Source organism: Oncorhynchus gorbuscha, linkage group LG01, assembly GCF_021184085.1.
Source record: "Oncorhynchus gorbuscha isolate QuinsamMale2020 ecotype Even-year linkage group LG01, OgorEven_v1.0, whole genome shotgun sequence".
NCBI lineage: Eukaryota > Metazoa > Chordata > Actinopteri > Salmoniformes > Salmonidae > Oncorhynchus > Oncorhynchus gorbuscha.
In genome coordinates, this window is record NC_060173.1 from 9,422,748 (window position 1) to 9,446,718 (window position 23,971).

Genomic DNA, 23,971 nt, shown 5'->3' on the forward strand with positions numbered 1-23,971 from the left:
ACATCAGCACCATAAGCACCATAAATCATCAGCACCACCAGCACCATTATAACATCAGCACCAACAGCATCATAATACCATTTGCACCATAATAACTACAGCACCATCAGCACCATAATAACATCAGCACCATAATAACTACAGCACCATAATAGCAACAGCACCACCAGCACCATAATAACAACAGCACCATCAACACCATAATAACAACAGCACCATCAGCACCATAATAATATCAACACCATAATAACAACAGCACCATCAGCACCATAATAATATCAGCACCATCAGCACCATAATAACATCAGCACTATCAGCACCATAATCATCTGCACCATCAGCACCATAATAACAGCAGCACCATCAGCACCATAATAACATCAGCACCATCAACCACATAATAACATCAGCATTATAATAACACCAGCTTCATCAGCACCATAATAACATCATAACATAATACCATCAGCACCATTTTACCATCAGCACCATAATAACATCATAACCATCAGCACCATAATAGCATCTTCACCATCAGCAACATCAGCACCACCAGCATCATAATACCATCAGCATCATAATACCTTCAGCACCATAATAACATCAGCACCATAATAACATCAGTACCATCAGCATCGTAATAACATCATCACCATAATAACATCAGCACCATCAGCACCATAATAACATCAGCACCATCAGCATCGTAATAACATCATCACCATAATAACATCAGCACCATCTGCATCGCAATAACATCAGCACCATAATAACACCAGCACCATCAGCACCATAATAACATCAGCACCATAATAACATCATCACCATCAGAATCATACTAACATCAGCAGCATCAGCACCGTAATAACATCAGCACTATCAGCACCATAATACCATCCGCACCATAATAACATCAGCACCATCAGCACCATAAATCATCTGCACCATCAGCACCATCAGTACCATAATAACACCAGCACCATAATACCATCAGCACTATCAGCACCATAATAACATCAGCCCCATCAGCATCATAATAACATCAGCACCATACTAACAGCACCATCAGCAACATAATAACATCAGACCCATCAGCATCATAATAATATCAGCACCATTATAACATCATCCCCATCAGCACCATTATAACATCAGCACTATCAGCACCATTATAACATCAGCACTATTATAACATCAGCAACACCAGCATCATAATAACATCAGCACCAACAGCATCATAATACCATCAGCACCATTATAACTACAGCACCATCAGCACCATAATAACATCAGCACCATAATAACTACAGCACTGTAACGAAGTTCGTCTGTTGTTTGAAGAGAGTCAGACCGAAATGCAGCGTGTAGGTTACTCATGACTTTTAATGAAGATAATGCGGTACATGAAATAACTGAAAATACAAAAACAACAAACGAGTGAAACTAATTACAGCCTATCTGGTGACTAACACAGAGACAGGTACAATCACCCACGAAATACAACGCGCACTCAGGCTACCTAAATACGGTTCCCAATCCGAGACAACGAGAATCAGCTGACTCCAATTAGGAATCGCCTCAGGCAGCCAAGCCTAACTAGACACACCCCTAATAATACACACTCCCAATTAATACAAACCCCAATACGAAATACAACATATAAACCCATGTCACACCCTGGCCTACCCAAACATATAACAAAAACACAAGATACAATGACCAAGGCGTGACAGAACCCCCCCCTAAGGTGCGGACTCCGGGACGCACCTCAAGAGCATAGGGAGGGTCCGGGTGGGCGTCTGTCCATGGTGGCGGTTCTGGCTCGGGACGTGGACCCCACTCCATAAATGTCCTAGTTCCTCCCCTTCGCGTCCTAGGATAATCCACCTTCTCCGCCGACCATGGCCTAATAGTCCTCACCCTGATCCCCACATAACTGAGGGGCAGCTCGGGACCGAGGGGCAGCTCGGGACAGAGGGGCAGCTCGGGACAGAGGGGCAGCTCGGGACAGAGGGGCAGCTCGGGACAGAGGGGCAGCTCGGGATAGAGGGGCATCTCAGGACAGCAGGGCAGCTCAGGACAGCAGGGCAGCTCAGGAAAGCAGGGCAGCTCAGGAAAGAGGGGCATCTCAGGACAGAGGGGCAGCCCGGGACAGAGGGGCAGCCCGGGACCGAAGCAGCCCGGTACTGAGGGGAAGCCCGGTACTGAGAGGGAGACCAGTACAGAGAGGAAGCCTAGTACTGAGAGGAAGCTCAGTACTGAGAGGAAGCTCAGGCAGGTAGTATGCTCCGGTAAATCCTGGCTGGCTGGTGGACCTGGATGATTAAGGTTGTCTGGCCGATCTAGAAGATCTTGGCAGACTGGCACTTCTGGCGGATCCTGGCAGACTGGCACTTCTGGTGGATCCTGGCAGACTGGTGACGCTGGGCCGACTGGCGGCGCTGGGCAGACAGGAGACTCCGGCAGCGCAGGAGAGGAGAAAGGCTCTGGCTGCGCTGAACAGGCGGGAGACTCCAACAGCGCAGGAGAGGAGAAAAGCTCTGACTGCGCTAAACAGGCGAGGCGCACTGGACGCGCTGGGCCGACTGGGAGCACTGGTGGCGCTGGACAGACAGGAGACTCCGGCAGCGCAGGAGAGGAGAAAGGCTCTGGCTGCGCTGAACAGGCGAGGCGCACTGGACGCGCTGGGCCGACTGGTAGCACTGGTGGCGCTGGACAGACAGGAGACTCCGGCAGCGCAGGAGAGGAGAAAGGCTCTGGCTGCGCTAAATCACCACCTCAAGCTGAACTTCGGCAAGACGGAGCTGCTCTTCCTCCCGGGGAAGGACTGCCCGTTCCATGATCTCGCCATCACGGTTGACAACTCCATTGTGTCCTCCTCCCAGAGCGCTAAGAACCTTGGCGTGATCCTGGACAACAAACTGTCGTTCTCAACTAACATCAAGGCGGTGGCCCGTTCCTGTAGGTTCATGCTCTACAACATCCGCAGAGTACGACCCTGCCTCACACAGGAAGCGGCGCAGGTCCTAATCCAGGCACTTGTCATCTCCCGTCTGGATTACTGCAACTCGCTGTTGGCTGGGCTCCCTGCCTGTGCCATTAAACCCCTACAACTCATCCAGAACGCCGCAGCCCGTCTAGTGTTCAACCTTCCCAAGTTCTCTCACGTCACCCCGCTCCTCCGCTCTCTCCACTGGCTTCCAGTTGAAGCTCGCATCCGCTACAAGACCATGGTGCTTGCCTACGGAGCTGTGAGGGGAACGGCACCTCAGTACCTCCAGGCTCTGATCAGGCCCTACACCCAAATAAGGGCACTGCGTTCATCCACCTCTGGCCTGCTCGCCTCCCTACCACTGAGGAAGTACAGTTCCCGCTCAGCTCAGTCAAAACTGTTCGCTGCTCTGGCTCCCCAATGGTGGAACAAACTCCCTCACGACGCCAGGACAGCGGAGTCAATCACCACCTTCCGGAGACACCTGAAACCCCACCTCTTTAAGGAACACCTAGGATAGGATAAAGTAATCCTTCTCACCCCCCCCCTCCCCCCCCCCTTAAAATATTTAGATGCACTATTGTAAAGTGGTTGTTCCACTGGATGTCATAAGGTGAATGCACCAATTTGTAAGTCGCTCTGGATAAGAGCGTCTGCTAAATGACTTAAATGTAAATGTAAAATGTAAACAGGCTGGAGATTCCGATAGCACAGGAGGGGAAAAGCACTGGCTGTGCTGAACAGGCGAGGCGCACTGGAGGCCTGGTGCGTGGTGCTGGAACTGGTGGTACTGGCGCGAGGACACGCACAGGAAGCCTGGTGCGGGGGAGCTGCTACCGGAGGACTGCTGGTGTGTAGAGGTGGCTCTGGATAGACCGGACCGTGCAGGCGCACTGGAGCTCTTGAGCACCGAGCCTGCCCAAGCTTACCTGGCTCGATGCCCACTCTAGCCCGGCCAATAGGAAGGGCTGGTATGTGTCGCAGCTGGCTCTGCACCCGCACTGGAAACACCGTGCGCTCCATAGCAGAACACGGTGCCTGCCCGGTCTCTCTAGCCCAACGGTGAGCACAGGGAGTATGCGCAGGTTTCCTACCTGGCATAACTATTCTCCCTTTTAGCCCCCCCAAATTAATTTTTTGGGGTGACTTTCCGGTTTCCAACCGCGTCGCCGTGCTGCCTCCTCATACTTGCGCCTCTCCGCTTTAGCTGCTTCTATTTCCTCCTTGGGAAGGCGATATTCTCCCGGCTGCGCCCAGGGTCCTTTTCCATCTAATATCATCTCCCAAGACCAGAAGTCCTCATATTGCTGCTCCTTACAATTAACAGGGAGAGTAGGCTCAGGTCTGACTCGTGACTCTGCCACTCTCTCTCTGCGCTTTCCCGTTACCTTCGGTTCTCGCTCTGTATAACCGTGCTTTCCTTTTCGATTCCATATGTGTATAGCCCTCTTCGCATTGCTGTAGGGAATCCCAGGCGGGCTCCTGCACTCGCTCTGGGTCGGCCGCCCACCTGTCGATTTCTTCCCACGTCGTATAATCCCTGCTTCTGCCATCCATAACGTCCTCCTTTAGATCCTGCCAGTTCACACGCTGCTCGGTCTGTGAATGGTGGTGGGTGATTCTGTAACGAAGTTCGTCTGTTGTTTGAAGAGAGTCAGACCGAAATGCAGCGTGTAGGTTACTCATGACTTTTAATGAAGATAATGCGGTACATGAAATAACTGAAAATACAAAAACAACAAACGAGTGAAACTAATTACAGCCTATCTGGTGACTAACACAGAGACAGGTACAATCACCCACGAAATACAACGCGAAATACAACGCGCACTCAGGCTACCTAAATACGGTTCCCAATCCGAGACAACGAGAATCAGCTGACTCCAATTAGGAATCGCCTCAGGCAGCCAAGCCTAACTAGACACTCCCCTAATAATACACACTCCCAATTAATACAAACCCCAATACGAAATACAACATATAAACCCATGTCACACCCTGGCCTACCCAAACATGTAACAAAAACACAAGATACAATGACCAAGGCGTGACAAGCACCATAATAGCAACAGCACCACCAGCAACATAATAACAACAGCACCATCAACACCATAATAACAACAGCACTATCAGCACCATAATAATATCAACACCATAATAACAACAGCACCATCAGCACCATAATAATATCAGCACCATAATAACAGCAGAACCATCAGCACCATAATAACATCAGCACCATAATCATCTGCACCATCAGCACCATCAGCACCATAATAACATCACCACCATAATAACAGCAGCACCATAATAACAGCAGCACCATCAGCACCATAATAACATCAGCACCATCAGCACCATAATAACATCAGCACCATCACCATAATACCATCCGCACCATAATAACATCAGCACCATCAGCACCATAATAACATCAGCACCATAATAACATCAGCACCATCAGCACCATAATAACATCAGCACCATCAGCACCATAATAACATCAACACCATAATAACATCAGCACCATCAGCACCATAATAACATCAGCACCATCAGCACCATAATAACATCAACACCACAATAACATCAGCACCATCAGCACCATAATAACATCAGCACAATCAGCACCATAATAACATCAGCACCATCAGCACCATAATAACATCAGCACCATCAGCACCATAATAACATCAGTTGTAAGAAAGAAAGGTTAAAATACTCGGTTTGATCTTATCAAGTGTTTTATTAGTAGAGCAGCTATGCATTTACAGTATGTATGATGTATTCTATCCACTGCACCAAAATCCACCATTTGGGATTTTCTTTTGTAGCTTCTTCCCCTTATAATCTGTATATTTTGTCCATAACAGGATCTATCTATAATTCATCATTCTTATCATGTACCATTTTTTCGATATCTTCCCCGGGACACTCACTCATGTTGTCATTCACAAACCTTGGATACATCCTAATTGAATACAACTGAATTATGCAATGACCGCATGCAAAGTCCATTTATCAACAGATAGAAATATTATGAGTTGTTAACGCTTCACTTTAAGTTGACCTTAATACACTGAACGGACAAAACATTAGGAACACCTGCTTTCTCCATGACATAGACTGACCAGGTCAATCCAAGTGAAAGCTATGATCCCTCTTTGATGTCACCTTTTAAATCCACTTCAATCCGTGTAAATGAAGGGGAGGAGACAGGTTACAGAACGGTCCACCACCCAAAGGACATCCAGCCAACCTGACACAAGCATTAAAGTCAACATGAGCCAGCATCCTCATGGAACGCTTTCGACAGCTTGTAGGCTCCAAGCCCCGACGAATTGCCAAAAGGAGGCACAACTCAATTAGGAAGGTGTTCCTAATGTTTTGTACACTCAGTGGACATATGTAACTGCAGTAAACAGCATTGTAGTTACATAAATGAAGGTCACTTATTAAGGTGAAGTGTTACCTATGTGTCACAACTGCTATCTAAACCTAGAAATCAGAGGAATTATGCTATAGCGCTGTTTTGTGAAGACAAAACAGAGAAATATTTACAACATTTACTAACAATGTACAGCATAATTTATTATTTTAACACAGTGACTTTAGTACCAAGGTCTTGCTTGTTTTTGATAAATGGAAACAAAAAAAGGGATATGGCTTTTTGTTTACCCACAAAACTCATTTCAAAGGTATTGATACAAGCAACTTTAATACGGATGTCTGGCGCTTCAGACAAAGGCTTAGGTTAAGATAACAGTAGTGTCTCTCCAGGTTTAGATTGACAGATCTACATGGCTTCTAGAGGTGGCAGTGCTTTACTTGTTGTGATAACTTCCTTATATTATACAACTTTATTTCTACCTGGTAATAGCTAACATCTATTTTTCTAATTTCAATTCAACTTCAATTTCAGTTTGAGGTCAATGTAATTCGGAGAAATGTATGTTACATCATGTTCCTATCAGTAAGTCGGGCATAAAGCCTAAGATAAAAAACCGATTGTGAATGCCAGGGGGCCTGTATTCATACAATGCATCTAAGAGTTGATCTAGGATCAGGTCCTAGCTAGCTCGGGCCCTGAATTAGGACTCTTACTTAGAACATTTGAACCATTTTAGGATAGGGAAAGGTCTATACTCATAGAGTAAAGACATTAATCCAATAGGAAATGAATATTCACAGTGACTAAGTGGCACTTCATTCCAAATAACACATCGTAAGTTACATATCGGCTGAATTCATTTACAGGAGTAAAGGGGAAAATCGGTCCAATCAAGGAGGAAAATGTCCCTTGGTTTAATAATGGGCTCCCAGGTCCGGCAGTTTGATATGAGCGGAGAGAAAAGGTGGACGTGGCATACATAATAATAGACAGATCTGAGGATTGACCTTCATATGAGTACTTGAATACATGTGTGCTTTGTCTTGAGTCTCTCCACTTCATCAAGAAAGAGGAATTTGACTTTCAGCTGCAAACAACACAGTTCTCCTCTCTTTTTCCACCTTGAGTCACAAGAGACGACATTTTGAACCTTTCCTGCAGTCAAAAGACCAAATCGCCCTCTAGTGGCCTCATGGGTGGAGTATCATTAACATTTTTTTTTTAAACAATTTCATAATAAAAAAAAACATTCTTAAAAATAAAAAAACAGCAGAAAATCTGGTGTTTCTGTGTCAAACATCGTTTTGTTATATTTCAGTCTTCTGTGTTGCAAACTCAAAATGTAATACATTTGAAATCTATACCTGACATGGTACAAGTGTCGTCTTTCTTTAAGACCCATAACCATGTGTGTGAGGTGTTCACTTTTGTTTCAAAGTAGATTTGTTTAACACTACCAAGAAACAATATGTGACCCTGATTTAGTCCACTTCAGAAAAATGATTTATTAATAGTCCTCCAAAAATGTATCTCTTTTTTTCAGGCATCAACGATCCAGTGATTCAATAGTTCGTTGCTTGAGCCTCCTGTGCTTAAAGGAAGGAGATGTACTTCAGGGCACCCTCTTTGTTCCATAGATGGATGATCTATCATTGGTCCCCAAAGAGCAAAAGGCTTTTAGCTAGATCAAGTCCCTTAGCTTCAAGGCAGCCAGCCATTCACAGCAGTTTAATCCCATGCAGAGTCCAGTGGTAGTCCATACCAGGACAGAGAGCTATTCAAACCATGACCTCTGACCAAGGCCGGCACCAGGCATAAGAGACATACAGGTGAAGTCGGAAATGTACATACACCTTAGCCAAATACATTTAAACTCAGTTTGTCACAATTCCTGACATTTAATCCTAGTAAATATTTCCTGTTTTAGGTCAGTTAGGATCACCACTTTATTTTACGAATGTGAAATGTCAGAATAATAGTAGAGAGAATGATTTATTCAGCTTTTATTCCTTTCATCACATTCCCAGTATGTCAGAAGTTTACATACATTCAATTAGTATTTGATAGCATTGCCTTTAAATTGTTTAACTTGGGTCAAATGTTTCGGGCAGCCTTCCACAAGCTTCCCACAATAAATTGGGTGAATTTTGGCCCATTCCTCCTGACAGAGCTGGTGTAACTGAGTCAGGTTTGTAGGCCTCCTTGCTCGCACACGCTTTTTCAGTTCTGCCCACAAATTTTCTAGAAGATAGAGGTCAGGGCTTTGTGATGGCCACTCCAATATCTTGACTTTGTTGTCCTTAAGCCATAACTTTGGAAGTATGTTTGGGGTCATTGTCTATTTGGAAGACCCATTTGCAACCAAGCTTTAACTTCCTGACTGATGTCTTCAGATGTTGCTTCAATATATCCACATAATTGTTCTCCCTCATGATGACATCTATTTTGTGATTTGCACCAGTCCCTCCTGCAGGAAAGCACACCCACAACATGATGCTGCCACCCCCGTGCTTCATGGTTGGGATGGTGTTCTTCGGCTTGCAAGCCTCCCCTTTTTTCCTCCAAACATAACAATGGTCATTATGGCCGAACAGTTCTATTTTAGTTTCATCAGACCAGAGGACATTTCTCCAAAAAGTATGATCTTTGTCCGCATGTGCAGTTGCAAACCGTAGTCTGGCTTTTTTTATGACGGTTTTGGCTTCTTCCTTGCTGAGCGGCCTTTCGGGTTATGTCGATATTGGACTCGTATTCCTGTGGATATAGATACTTTTCTACCTGTTTCGTCCAGCATCTTCACAAGGTCCTTTGCTGTGTTCTGGGATTGATTTGCACTTTTTGCACAAAGTACGTTCATCTCTAGGAGACAGAACACGTCTCCTTCCTGAGCGGTATGACGGCTGCGTGGTCCCATGGTGTTTATACTTGCATACTATTGTTTGTACAGATGAATATGGTACCTTCAGGCGTTTGGAAATTGCTCCAAAGGATGAACCAGACTTGTGGAGGTCTACAATTTTTTTTCTGAGGTCTTGGCTGATTTCTTTTGATTTTCCCATGATGTCAAGCAAAGAGGCACTGAGTTTGAAGGTAGGCCTTGAAATATATCCATTTATACCTCCAATTTACTCAGATGATGTCAATTAGCCTATCAGAAGCTTCTAGAGCCATGACATAATTTTCTGGGATTTTCCAAGCTGTTTAAAGGCACAGTCAACTTAGTGTATGTAAACTTCTGACACACTGGAATTGTGATACAGTGAATTATAAGTGAAATAATCTGTCTGTAAACAATTGTTGGAAAAATGACTTGTGTCATGCACAAAGTAGATGTCCTGTCTGACTTGCCAAAACTATAGTTTGTTCACAAGAAATTTGTGGAGTGGTTGGAAAACAAGTTTTAATGACTCCAACCTAAGTTTATGTAAACTTCTGACTTCAACTGTATGTGGCCACTTAGGGCCCCAGGCTGCTAAGAACTCAGTCGGGGTCTCAACTTACTGTTGAGTTAGAATAACAGAATACACAAGGTGCAAGTTGGAAATTTGGTTGTGCATCAGCAATGTTTCTCTTGTTATGTCAGTCACTGACAGTCATGTCAACTAACAATGTTTAGATTAGTAAGTTAATTTAGCCAGCTACCGTAAAACTTCAATAAACGCAGAGTTTCAAGTAACCACCTGTCCCTTTTAAAAGCAACTAACTGCATGCCTTGCAGCAATAAACACTTGTTTATAATAAATGATACATTAATTGTTTAATGTTTGATTTGTTAAATGATATAATTCAGTAATGACTCGAAGAAATTATGTCAATCATCCGTTTTTATCACCAGTAAGGAACTGCTAGCCATTGGCTGATAACAGCTGAGGACTGCTACCTTACTGGCAAGCATAAAAACAGTCAACAACGACCCCTAGAAATCGTTTGATCTAGTGGCGAAAGTAAGAACTACTGAAAACACACAGTCAAAGAGGAGAATAATTATCCTGTCAAGGAAAAGTAAAAAAATATATATATTGAAATACAAAGTGTGTAAATTATAACACAGTAGAGCAGGAAATAAAGAAGTTGATTAAAATGATGGACGCGAATGCTGGAATTCAACAATTATCTATGCAAAAAGCTGTGTGCATTAAGGAAATAGACGTCTTGGTCAAAGATAAGCCTGTCTCTAATAAGCACCTGTTGTGTTCAGTGATTTAAGAAAATAAACGGCCAGACTATTAATTGAAGTTTTACGGTATCTAAACTTGTAGTAATCATGGCCGAATACCGACCAGGGGGGCCCCAATTTATTTTGTTAGTTACTCACTCAGATATTATTGACATTGCAAAATGTGTAGAATTGCAGGAAATTATGCGGGATTCTGGCAGGGTGACTGTCCTCCAATCAGTCCAATCAATTAGTGGTCTCTCTCTCTCTCTCTCTCTCTCTCTCTCTCTCTCTCTCTCTCTCTCTCTCTCTCTCTCTCTCTCTCTCTCTCTGCTGCTGTTTCTCCTTGAGACCAGTTAGCCAAACAGTTTTCCATAAAGTCAGTCAAACAGTCAGCCAAACAGACCTTGACTGACAGTGGACATCTACAAGGCCGACACTCTGACAATGTTGCTCTGAGAATAATTGACGGTGGAGCTGGTGGATCCGTCACCGTCTGATGATGTCACCAATGGGAGAGGGGCGGGACGCAGGTTGACCACGGAGGTGGTGATGTAGGGCTCGCTCTTCAACGGCACCGTCTCAGAGTCTAGTTTGGCGTTCAGGCTGGAGCGACTGTAAGGGAGAGGACAGAGAGAGACAGAGGGGTGAGGTGTGTGTGTGCTTGTGTGTGTGTTCATGCATTTGACTGTATATGCTTGTGTGTTTGTGTGTCCATTTGCTGTGTGTGTGTGTGTGTGTGTGTGTGTGTGTGTGTGTGTGTGTGTGTGTGTGTGTGTGTGTGTGTGTGTGTGTGTGTGTGTGTGTGTGTGTGTGTGTGTGTGTGTGTGTGTGTGTGTGTGTGGGAGAGGGGGTTGAATGTGGTGTGTGTGTGTGTGTGTGTGTGTGTGTGTGTGTGTGTGTGTGTGTGTGTGTGTGTGTGTGTGTGTGTGTGTGTGTGTGTGTGTGTGTGTGTGTGTGTGTGTGTGTGTGTGTGTGTGTACACATGTGAGCGTACATGTCGCCCAGGAAAGCGTGCTTACGACACTCCTATGTGTTTTTATTGTGTGGATCTGTCTGTGCGACTACCTGTTGACCACAGGCCTCTCTCTGATCTGGATGGTGGAAAGCTCCTGGTTGTTGCAGTTGGGCAGACTGGAGCTCTTCTTCCTGTGTCGTCTGGAGCAGCAGGACGACAGGCCGGAGGGAGACGACGACAGGGACGAGGTTCGAGATCCGGATTTGTTCACCATGGTTACCTCCATACAGTTGGTCTCGAAAGTCTGCTCGTCAATAAACTCATGATTCTGGAGAGAGAGAGAGAGAGAGAGAGAGAGAGAGAGAGAGAGAGAGAGAGAGAGAGAGAGAGAGAGAGAGAGAGAGAAAAAGACATGGAAATCAATGGTAATAGTGGAGGCTGGTGGATGGCGAAATTGGGAGGATGGGCTCCTTGTAATGGATGAATTGGAATGAATGTAACTGTATCAAAACAGTTAATGTTTTCTATGTGAATGATACCTTTCCATTCCAGTCATTAGTATGACCCAGTCCTATGATTTACAGTGACATCAGTCTCTTATTCCCTGTGAAATGTCTGTTGTTTTTATGGACATGATTTTGCTGCAAAACCAATTTTCCCAGAGGGCTAATAATAAAGTTGTTTACCTCTTTCCTCTAATCACCTGCTGTGCTTTAACGACCCACAATTGGCCCATTTTTTTTGTTGGTAAAGAGACAAATGCCTACATCAAAACCATAGCAACAGTGTTTTGATGATTCATTTGAATGATAAAGTAGGACCAGGGGAATAGAAGCATATTGTCCCAGACGTCCACATCAAGGACCATCTGTGAAGCTGTTCCTCTTTCCCCGTGTGTTGAATGGGTCATAAGACTTGAAGGTCAACTGAGCGTATGACCCAGACTGCACCACCAGATGGCATTATGAAACCATCATGGGTGAATCCCAATATTCTCAAAATCCTGCACATTCTCTCCTTGCCTCCTTCTCAAAAAAATGTTCCTAAGATCCAAGGTTCCTCGGATCTTCTCCTCCAGCGCGTTTTGAGAAGGAGACGAGGAAAGAAAAAATACTTTTTGACTGCGGAAGTGATCTTGACTCATAAAGGTTGGTGATCTACTTCCTAGCCTACTGTATTTAATCAGTGCTGTTTGAATTGCTGAATTCTCAGTACTTCTGACTTTAAAGTGTTGGGACATTGATTTGGACTGATTTCAGGTCAATTTGTGATAGTGTTCTGATAATTGGGGGGTGGGTCTGTTGGAGGAGGTATTTTTCTTCACCTCTGCTAGGCAATCAACAATTAGTGCTGAGAGACGCATGTCCTTCACCTCTGCTAGGCAATCATCAATTAGTGCTGAGAGGCGTGTCCTTCACCTCTGCTAGGCAATCATCAATTAGTGCTGAGAGGCGTGTCCTTCGCCTCTGCTAGGCAATCATCAATTAGTGCTGAGAGGCGTGTCCTTCGCCTCTGCTAGGCAATCAGCAATTAGTGTTGGCAATTATTCGTTTTTTTCAGATTTGCTCTTTTGTAGCTTTGTAAAGTATGCGTGTGACTTCTATCCCTGTTCGCTCCTCACCCTGTTGGCTTTACAGACGCTTCCCCCCCTGGGGCTGCAACCCTTCTAATCTAGTGTACCCTGAGCGCACAACCCATATGGAATTCTTAGTCCTTCTGTAGCTCAGTTGGTAGAGCATGGCGCTTGTAACGCCAGGGTAGTGGGTTCGATCCCCGGGACCACCCATATGTAGAATGTATGCACACATGACTGTAAGTCGCTTTGGATAAAAGCGTCTGCTAAATGGCATATATTATTATATATAGTCTCCGACAGCCTCTGGAACTGCCAATCTGTGGGCAAAAACGCTAGTTCATCTCAGCCTTTGTCACCCTAAAGCCCCTCGACTTTTTGGCCCTGACAGAGACATACACTTCATGACCAAAAGTATGTGGACACTTGCTCATTGAACATCTCATTCCAAAATCACGGGCATTAATATGGAGGTGGTACCGTCTTCGCTGCTATAACAGCCTGGATAAAAGCATCTGCTAAATGGCATATATTATTATTATTATATTATTATTATTATATTATTATTATTATTATTATTATTATTATTATTATTATTATTATTATATTATATTATTATATTATTATTATTATTATATTAACAGCCCCCACTTTTCTGGGAAGGCTATTCACCAGATATTGAACATTGCTGTGGGGATTTTCTTCCATTCAGCCACAAAAGCATTAGGGAGGTTGGGCACTGACGTTGGGCAATTAGGCCTGGCTCATAGTCAGCATTACAATTCATCCAAAAGGTGTTTGATGGGATTGAGGTCAGAGGTCAGGGCTCAGTGCAGGCCAGTCAAGTTCATACATACTGATATCGACAAACCATTTCTGTATGGACCTCACTTTGTGCACAGGGGGCCGTGTCATCCTGAAACTGGAAAGGGCCTTCCCCAAACACTTGCCACAAAGTTGGAAGAAAATAATCATCTAGAATGTCATTGTATGTTGCAGCATTAAGATTTCCCTTCACTGGAACTAAGGGGCCTAGCCCGAACCATGAAAAACAGCCCCAGACCATTATTTGTCCTCCACCAAACTTTATAGCTGGCACTATACATTCTGGCAGGTAGTGTTCTCCTGGCATCCACCAAACCCAGATTCGTCCATCAGACAGTCAGATGGTGAAGCATGATTCATCACTTCAGAGAATGCGTTTCTAACTGCTCCAGTGTCTAATGGCGGCGAGCTTTACACAACTCCAGACAACGTTTGGCATTGTACATGGTGATCTTAGGTTTGTGTGCGGCTGCTTGGCCATGGAAACCCATTTCATGAAGCTCCCGACGAACCGTTCTTGTGCTGACGTTGCTTCCGGAGGCAGTTTGGAACTCGGTAGTGAGTGTTGCAACCGTGGACAGACCATTTTTACGCGCTACGCGTTACGCGCTTCAACACTTAGCGGTCTCGTTCTGTGAGCTTTTGTGGCCTACCACTTCAGCACTGTGGTGGTCTCATTCTGTGAGCTTGTGTGGCCTACCACTTCAGCACTGTGGTGGTCTCATTCTGTGAGCTTGTGTGGCCTACCACTTCAGCACTGTGGTGGTCTCGTTCTGTGAGCTTGTGTGGCCTACCACTTCAGCACTGTGGTGGTCTCGTTCTGTGAGCTTGTGTGGCCTACCACTTCACGGCTGAGCTTGATTTTGTATTTTTTATTCTATGGCCGTGTGCTCGATTTTATACACCTGTCAGCAACGTGTGTGGCTGAAATATCTGTTTCCACTGATTTGAAGGGTTGCCCACATACCTTTGTCCACATACCCCAGAAAACACTTCTACTCCGGCTGCTCTCTCTTCATCTGACTATGTGAACTCTCATATTCCTAGAGCATCTGGTCGTTGCGGTGGTGTCAGAGATACTTATTTCTCATGAATTGATATTTTCTATTTTTCCCCCACTCTCACCTTTCCAGCTCCTCATTCGCATGTAACTTGTCCACTTGTTCACTCAAGCTTAACATTGTTGTCATCTATCGGCCACCAGGTGACCTTGTAGAGTTCCTCAATGAGTATGACACCTTGATAAGCTAATTTCCCTACGATGGCTCACCACGTATCGTACTGGGTGCCTTCAATCTAATTTTTCTCTCCCTACCCACTCAGCCCCTAACCAGATGGTATTTTAATCGTCGCTCTCTTTCCCTCTAATCTCTCCTCTTCTATCCCATCTCTCCCTTCTACTAAATCCTTCACCCTGCTGTCTCCTGACTCTCTCTCTCTCCTGCCTCTTCGACCATACTCTCCTCCCTTTCCGTCTCCTTTTGATTTTCACTGTCCACTTTGCTCCCAACCAGCTCGATCCTCCCCTCCTGCTCTGTGGCTGAGTGACTCACTGCGTGGCTCACAGAATAGAGCTGTGGGCAGCTGAGCAAAAATGGAGGAAAACCAAACTTACTACCTTCCATCCTTCCATCCTCCATCCTTCCATCCTTACCTCCTCTCTACTTGTTCTTCTGTATCCACTGCTAAAGCCGCTTCCTGTCACTCTAATTCCACGCCTCTGCCTCCAAACCTGGGAAACTCTTTTCCACCTTCTCCCTCCTATATCACTCCACCTCCTCTCTCTCTGCAGACAACTTTGTCAACCAGTTTCTTTGATGACCAGGTGGCGAATCGCATCTCTGCATGTCTGGCAGACATATCAGTGTGGATGACGGATCACCACCTCAAGCTGAACCTCGGCAAGACGGAGCTGCTCTTCCTCCCGGGGAAGGACTGCCCGTTCCATGATCTCGCCATCACGGTTGACAACTCCATTGTGTCCTCCTCCCAGAGCGCTAAGAACCTTGGCGTGATCCTGGACAACACCCTGTCGTTCTCAACCAACATCAAGGCGGTGGCCCGTTCCTGTAGGCTCATGCTCTACAACATCCGCAGAGTACGACCCTGCCTCACACAGGAAGCGGCGCAGGTCCTAATCCAGGCACTTGTCATCTCCCGTCTGGATTACTGCAACTCGCTGTTGGCTGGGCTCCCTGCCTGTGCCATTAAACCCCTTCAACTCATCCAGAACGCCGCAGCCCGTCTGGTGTTCAACCTTCCCAAGTTCTCTCACATCACCCCGCTCCTCCGTTCTCTCCACTGGCTTCCATTTGAAGCTCGCATCCGCTACAAGACCATGGTGCTTGCCTACGGAGCTGTGAGGGGAACGGCACCTCAGTACCTCCAGGCTCTGATCAGGCCCTACACCCAAACAAGGGCACTGCGTTCATCCACCTCTGGCCTGCTCGCCTCCCTACCACTGAGGAAGTACAGCTCCCGCTCAGCCCAGTCAAAACTGCTCGCTGCTCTGGCCCCCCAATGGTGGAACAAACTCCCTCACGACGCCAGGACAGCGGAGTCAATCACCACCTTCCGGAGACACCTGAAACCCCACCTCTTTAAGGAATACCTAGGATAGGATAAGTAATCCTTCTCACCCCCCCCCTTTAAGATTTAGATGCACTATTGTAAAATGACTGTTCCACTGGATGTCATAAGGTGAATGCACCAATTTGTAAGTCGCTCTGGATAAGAGCGTCTGCTAAATGACTTAAATGTAATGTAAATGTAACGTCATCCACTCCTCATTCACAACAGCCTACTGAGTCCACTGGTCCCACTCAAACAGAACTACCCTACGCCTTGACCTCTTTCTACCTTCTCTCTCCAGATGAAATCCTGTGACTAGTGATGTCCAGCCACCCGACCACCTGCCCACTTGACCCCATCCCCTTTTCTCTGGAGACCTCCCATTCCCTCATTAACTCATCCCTGACCACTGGCTGCGTCCCCTCTGACTTCAAGATGTCCAGAGTCACTCCCCTCCACAAGAAACCAAGCCTCGATCCCTTTGATGTCAAAAACTACAGACTGGTATCCCTTCTTGCTGTTCTTTCCAAAACAATTGAGCGTGCTGTTTCTGAACTCTCTTTATTATCTCTCTCAGAATGACCTTCTTGACCCTGAACAGTCAGGCTTCAAGACAGGTCACTCAACTGAGACTGCTCTCCACTTTGTCACGGAGGCTCTCGGCTCTGCCAATTCTAACTCTCTCTCCACTCTCCCTCCTCTCCACTCTCTCAGGGCTGGGCGTCTCAGGCTCTGCACACTCTTGGTGTCATGCAGGTGAAAGAGGACCCAAAAGCGACTTGGCGAAAACAGAGTCTTTAATCCAGAAAAGTGAATACAAACAAAAAAACACAACTTTCACTCGAAATGACGAGGACCAACTGGAGACTCGATCTTGAACAGCAGGTGAACAGCAGGTTGCCTCGGGAAGGCACTCGAACCAGACAGACTCAGACACCTGCTCACCACGCAGCATCTGAGGAAAACACGACACGACAGGGCGATACACAATCACAGCACGGTGAATTCTAAACAAGGAACCGACAGGACAGGAACGGAACACAAAGGAAGAAATAGGGACTCTAATCAGGGAAAGGATCGGGAACAGGTGTGGGAAGATTAAATGATTGATTAGGGAATAGGAACAGCTGGGAGCAGGAACGGAACGATAGAGAGAAGAGAGAGCGAGAGAGTGAGAGAGGGAGGGGGAGAGAGAGGGATAGAAAGAGGGAAAGAACCTAATAAGACCAGCAGAGGGAAACGAATAGAATGGGAAGCACAGGGACAAGACAAGATAATAAATGACAAAACATGACAGTACCCCCCCACTCACCGAGCGCCTCCTGGCGCACTCGAGGAGGAATCCTGGCGGCAACGGAGGAAATCATCGATGAGTGAACGGTCCAGCACGTCCCGAGACGGAACCCAACTCCTCTCCTCAGGACCGTAACCCTCCCAATCCACTAAGTATTGGTGACCCCGTCCCCGAGAACGCATGTCCATGATCTTATGTACCTTGTAAATAGGTGCGCTCCCGACAAGGACGGAGGGGGAGGGAAGACGAACGGGGGTGCGAAGAAAGGGCTTGACACAGGAGACATGGAAGACAGGATGGACGCGACGAAGATGTCGCGGAAGAAGCAGTCGCACAGCGACAGGATTGACGACCTGGGAGACACGGAACGGACCAATGAACCGCGGAGTCAACTTACGAGAAGCTGTCGTAAGAGGAAGGTTGCGAGTGGAAAGCCACACTCTCTGGCCGCAACAATACCTTGACTCTTAATCCTGCGTTTATTGGCGGCTCTCACAGTCTGTGCCCTGTAACGGCAAAGTGCAGACCTCACCCTCCTCCAGGTGCGCTCACAACGTTGGACAAACGCTGAGCGGAGGGAACGCTGGACTCGGCAAGCTGGGATGAGAACAGAGGAGGCTGGTAACCCAGACTACTCTGAAACGGAGATAACCCGGTAGCAGACGAAGGAAGCGACCAGAGCGTATTCTGCCCAGGGGAGCTGTTCTGCCCAAGACGCAGGGTTTCTGAAAGAAAGGCTGCGTAGTATGCGACCAATCGTCTGATTGGCCCTCTCTGCTTGACCGTTAGACTGGGGATGAAACCCGGAAGAGAGACTGACGGACGCACCAATCAAACGACAGAACTCCCTCCAAAACTGTGACGTGAATTGCGGGCCTCTGTCTGAAACGGCGTCTAACGGGAGGCCATGAATTCTGAATACATTCTCGATAATGATTTGTGCCGTCTCCTTAGCGGAAGGAAGTTTAGCGAGGGGAATGAAATGTGCCGCCTTAGAGAACCTATCGACAACCGTAAGAATCACAGTCTTCCCCGCAGACAAAGGCAGACCGGTAATGAAGTCTAGGGCGATGTGAGACCATGGTCGAGAAGGAATGGGGAGCGGTCTGAGACGACCGGCAGGAGGAGAGTTACCCGACTTAGTCTGCGCGCAGTCCGAACAAGCAGCCACGAAACGGCGCGTGAGTCGGCCACCAAAAGCGCTGGCGAATAGACGCAAGAGTGCCTCGAACACCGGGATGACCAGCTAACTTGGCAGAGTGAGCCCACTGAAGAACAGCCAGACGAGTGGAAACAGGAACGAAAAGGAGGTTACTAGGACAAGCGCGCGGCGACGCAGTGTGCGTGAGTGCTTGCTTAACCTGTCTTTCAATTCCCCAGACTGTTAACCCGACAACACGCCCATAAGGAAGAATCCCCTCGGGATCAGTAGAAGCCACAGAAGAACTAAACAGACGGGATAAGGCATCAGGCTTGGTGTTCTTGCTACCCGGACGGTAAGAAATCACAAACTCGAAACGAGCGAAAAACAACGCCCAACGAGCTTGACGGGCATTAAGTCGTTTGGCAGAACGGATGTACTCAAGGTTCTTATGGTCTGTCCAAACGACAAAAGGAACGGTCGCCCCTCCAACCACTGTCGCCATTCGCCTAGGGCTAAGCGGATGGCGAGCAGTTCACGGTTACCCACATCATAGTTGCGCTCAGATGGCGACAGGCGATGAGAAAATAAGCGCAAGGATGAACCTTATCGTCAGACTGGAAGCGCTGGGATAGAATGGCTCCCACGCCTACCTCTGAAGCGCCAACCTCGACAATGAATTGTCTAGTGACGTCAGGAGTAACGAGGATAGGAGCGGACGTAAAACGTTCTTTTAGAAGATCAAAAGCTCCCTGGGCGGAACCGGACCACTTAAAACACGTCTTGACAGAAGTAAGAGCTGTGAGAGGGGCAGCAACTTGACCGAAATTACGAATGAAACGCCGATAGAAATTAGCGAAACCTAAAAAGCGCTGCAACTCGACACGTGACCTTGAACGGGCCAATCACTGACAGCTTGGACCTTAGCGGAATCCATCTGAATGCCTTCAGCGGAAATAACGGAACCGAGAAAAGTAACGGAGGAGACATGAAAAGAGCACTTCTCAGCCTTTACGTAGAGACAATTCTCTAAAAGGCGCTGTAGAACACGTCGAACGTGCTGAACATGAATCTCGAGTGACGGAGAAAAATCAGGATATCGTCAAGATAGACAAAAACAAAGATGTTCAGCATGTCTCTCAGAACATCATTAACTAATGCCTGAAAAACAGCTGGCGCATTGGCGAGACCAAACGGCAGAACCCGGTACTCAAAATGCCCTAACGGAGTGTTAAACGCCGTTTTCCACTCGTCCCCCTCTCTGATGCGCACGAGATGGTAAGCGTTACGAAGGTCCAACTTAGTAAAGCACCTGGCTCCCTGCAGAATCTCGAAGGCTGATGACATAAGGGGAAGCGGATAACGATTCTTAACCGTTATGTCATTCAGCCCTGATAATCCACGCAGGGGCGCAGAGTACCGTCCTTCTTAACAAAAAGAACCCCGCCCCGGCCGGAGAGGAAGAAGGCACTATGGTACCGGCGTCAAGAGACACAGACAAATAATCCTCGAGAGCCTTACGTTCGGGAGCCGACAGAGAGTAAAGTCTACCCCGAGGAGGAGTGGTCCCCGGAAGGAGATCAATACTACAATCATACGACCGGTGAGGAGGAAGGGAGTTGGCTCGGGACCGACTGAAGACCGTGCGCAGATCATGATATTCCTCCGGCACTCCTGTCAAATCGCCAGGTTCCTCCTGAGAAGTAGGGACAGAAGAAACGGGAGGGATGGCAGACATTAAACACTTCACATGACAAGAAACGTTCCAGGATAGGATAGAATTACTAGACCAATTAATAGAAGGATTATGACATACTAGCCAGGGATGACCCAAAACAACAGGTGTAAACGGTGAACGAAAAATCAAAAAAGAAATAGTCTCACTGTGGTTACCAGATACTGTGAGGGTTAACGGTAGTGTCTCAAATCTGATACTGGGAAGATGACTACCATCTAAGGCGAACATGGGCGTAGGCTTCTCTAACTCTCTGAAAGGAATGTCATGTTTCCGAACCCATGCTTCGTCCATGAAACAACCCTCAGCCCCAGAGTCTATCAAGGCACTACATGTAGCACCCGAACCGGTCCAGCGTAGATGGACCGACAAAGTAGTACAGGATTTAGATGGAGAGACTTGAGTAGTTGCGCTCACCTGTAGCCCTCCGCTTACAGATGAGCTCTGGCTTTTACTGGACATGAATTAACAAAATGTCCAGCAACTCCGCAATAGAGGCACAGGCGGTTGGTGATCCTCCGTTCCCTCTCCTTAGTCGAGATGCGAATCCCTCCCAACTGCATGGGCTCAGTCTCTGAGCCAGAGGAGGGAGATGGTTGCGATGCGGAGCAGGGAAACACCGTTGATGCGAGCTCTCTTCCACGAGCCCGGTGACGAAGATCTACCCGTCGTTCTATGCGGATGGCGAGAGCAATCAAAGAGTCCACATCTGAAGGAACCTCCCGGGAGAGAATCTCATCCTTAACCACTGCGTGGAGTCCCTCCAGAAAACGAGCGAGCAGCGCCGGCTCGTTCCACTCACTAGAGGCAGCAAGAGTGCGAAACTCAATAGAATAATCCGTTATGGACCGTTCACCTTGGCATAAGGAAGCCAGGGCCCTAGAAGCCTCCCTACCAAAAACTGAACGGTCAAAAACCCGAATCATCTCCTCTTTAAAGTTCTGGAACTTGTTAGAGCAATCAGCCCTTGCCTCCCAGATAGCTGTGCCCCATTCTCGAGCCCAGCCAGTAAGGAGTGAAATGACGTAAGCAACCCGAGCTCTCTCTCTAGAGTATGTGTTGGGTTGGAGAGAGAACACAATCTCACACTGCGTGAGAAAGGAGCGGCACTCAGTGGGCTGCCCGGAGTAGCAAGGTGGGTTATTAACCCTAGGTTCTGGAGGCTCGGCAGGCCAGGAAGTAACAGGTGGCACGAGACGTTGACTCTGGAACTGTCCAGAGAGGTCGGAAACCTGAGCGGCCAGGTTCTCCACGGCATGGCGAGCAGCAGACAATTCCTGCTCGTGTCTGCCGAGCATGGCTCCTTGGATCTCGACGGCAGTGTAACGAGCGTCTGAAGTCGCTGGGTCCATTCCACGGTCGGTTCCTTCTGTCATGCAGGTGAAAGAGGACCCAAAAGCGACTTGGCGAAAACAGAGTCTTTAATCCAGAAAAGTGAATACAAACAAAAAAACACAACTTTCACTCGAAATGACGAGGACCAACTGGAGACTCGATCTTGAACAGCAGGTGAACAGCAGGTTGCCTCGGGAAGGCACTCGAACCAGACAGACTCAGACACCTGCTCACCACGCAGCATCTGAGGAAAACACGACACGACAGGGCGATACACAATCACAGCACGGTGAATTCTAAACAAGGAACCGACAGGACAGGAACGGAACACAAAGGAAGAAATAGGGACTCTAATCAGGGGAAAGGATCGGGAACAGGTGTGGGAAGATTAAATGATTGATTAGGGGAATAGGAACAGCTGGGAGCAGGAACGGAACGATAGAGAGAAGAGAGAGCGAGAGAGTGAGAGAGGGAGGGGGAGAGAGAGGGATAGAAAGAGGGAAAGAACCTAATAAGACCAGCAGAGGGAAACGAATAGAATGGGAAGCACAGGGACAAGACAAGATAATAAATGACAAAACATGACACTTGGATTGCATCCTACCTGGCAGGCCGCTCCTACCAGGTGGCTTGGAGAGGATCTGTGTCTGCACCACGTGTTATCACTACTGGTGTCCCCCAGGGCTTGGTTCTAGCTCCTCTCAACTTTTCTCCTTCCCCCCTTCTGACACTGACATGCATCTCTGCGTTCCTGGCAGATATCTCAGCTTGGATTACAGCCTACCACCTCAAGCTCAACCTCGACAAAACAGACCTGCTCCTCCTCCCGGGGAAGGCCTGCACGCTCCAAGACCCCTCTATCACGGTCGACAACTACACAGTGTCCCCCTCCCAGAGTGAAAAGAACCTTGGCGTGACCCTGGACAACACCCTGTAATTCTCTGCAAATATAATAACAGTGTCTCGCTCCTGCAGGTTCATATTCAACAACATCCGTAGAGTACCGACCTTTCCTCACACAGGAAAGAGTGCAGGTCCTAATCCAGGCAGTCTTCATAATGCATCTAAACTACTACAACTCTCTGTTGGCTCTTGTGACATTAAACCTTTAGCATTTTACCCAGAAAGCTGCATCTCCCATGTCACCACGGTGCTCCGTACACTCCATTGGCTCTCGGTGGAAGTGTAACAGTATAACTTTAGTACATCCCCTCACCCATACCCGGGCTTGAACCAGGGACCCTCTGCACACATCAACAACTGACACCCACGAAGCATCATTACCCATCGCTCCACAAATGCCATGGCCCTTGCAGAGCAAGGGGAACCACTACTTCAAGGTCTCAGAGCAAGTGACGTCACCGATTGAAACGCTATTTAGCGCGCACCACCGCTAATTAAGCTAGCCGTTTCACATCCGTTACAGAAGCTCGGATCCACTGCAAGACAAAGGTGCTTGCCTACAGAGCAGCAAGGAGAACTGCCCCTCCCTACCTCCAGGCTCTGCTCAAACCCTACATCCCAACCTCACTCCTTTATGCCACCTCTGGCCGTCCCTAAAGTCCTTTTCTGTCCTGGCACCCCAATGATGGAGCCAGCTTCCCCCTGATGTTAGGACACTGAGGAGGCTGCTGGGAGGAGCTTTAGGAGGACATGCTCATTGGCTAGAATGTAATAAATGAAAAGTACTCAAATGTGGTTTCCATGTGTTTGATGTGTTCAATACCTTTCCATTGATTCCATTCCAGCCAATTACAATGAGCCTGTCCTCCTATAGCTCTTCCCACCAGCCTCCACTGTTAGGACAGCAGAGTCCCTGCCCATCTTCCGCTAACGCCTGAAACTCTACCTCTTCAAAGAGTATCTTAAATAAGACACCTCAGTGTTACCCCCCCGCAATTAAAAAAAAAAAAAAAAAACTAGCACTGACTTTGCTGATAGCCTCTTTAATGTAATGTAACATAGTTACTGCAACTGTTGTCTCACCTCGCTACTGTATC

At 47.2% G+C, this 23,971-nt stretch overlaps 1 protein-coding gene across 1 annotated transcript in view; it reads right to left on the reverse strand.

The window, feature by feature from the left end:
* Window positions 1-9,774: 9,774 nt before the first annotated feature.
* The window catches only part of LOC123996538 (potassium voltage-gated channel subfamily D member 2-like), a 158,979-nt gene continuing 144,782 nt past the window's right edge, over window positions 9,775-23,971 (reverse strand). Inside the window, exons 5-6 of the mRNA XM_046299989.1 lie at window positions 11,608-11,825; window positions 9,775-11,154 (exon numbers count right to left, since the gene is read on the reverse strand). Coding sequence (XP_046155945.1) covers window positions 10,965-11,154; window positions 11,608-11,825 — 408 coding nt within the window. The 3' untranslated portion in view covers window positions 9,775-10,964. The remainder of the gene's footprint in view (window positions 11,155-11,607; window positions 11,826-23,971) is intronic.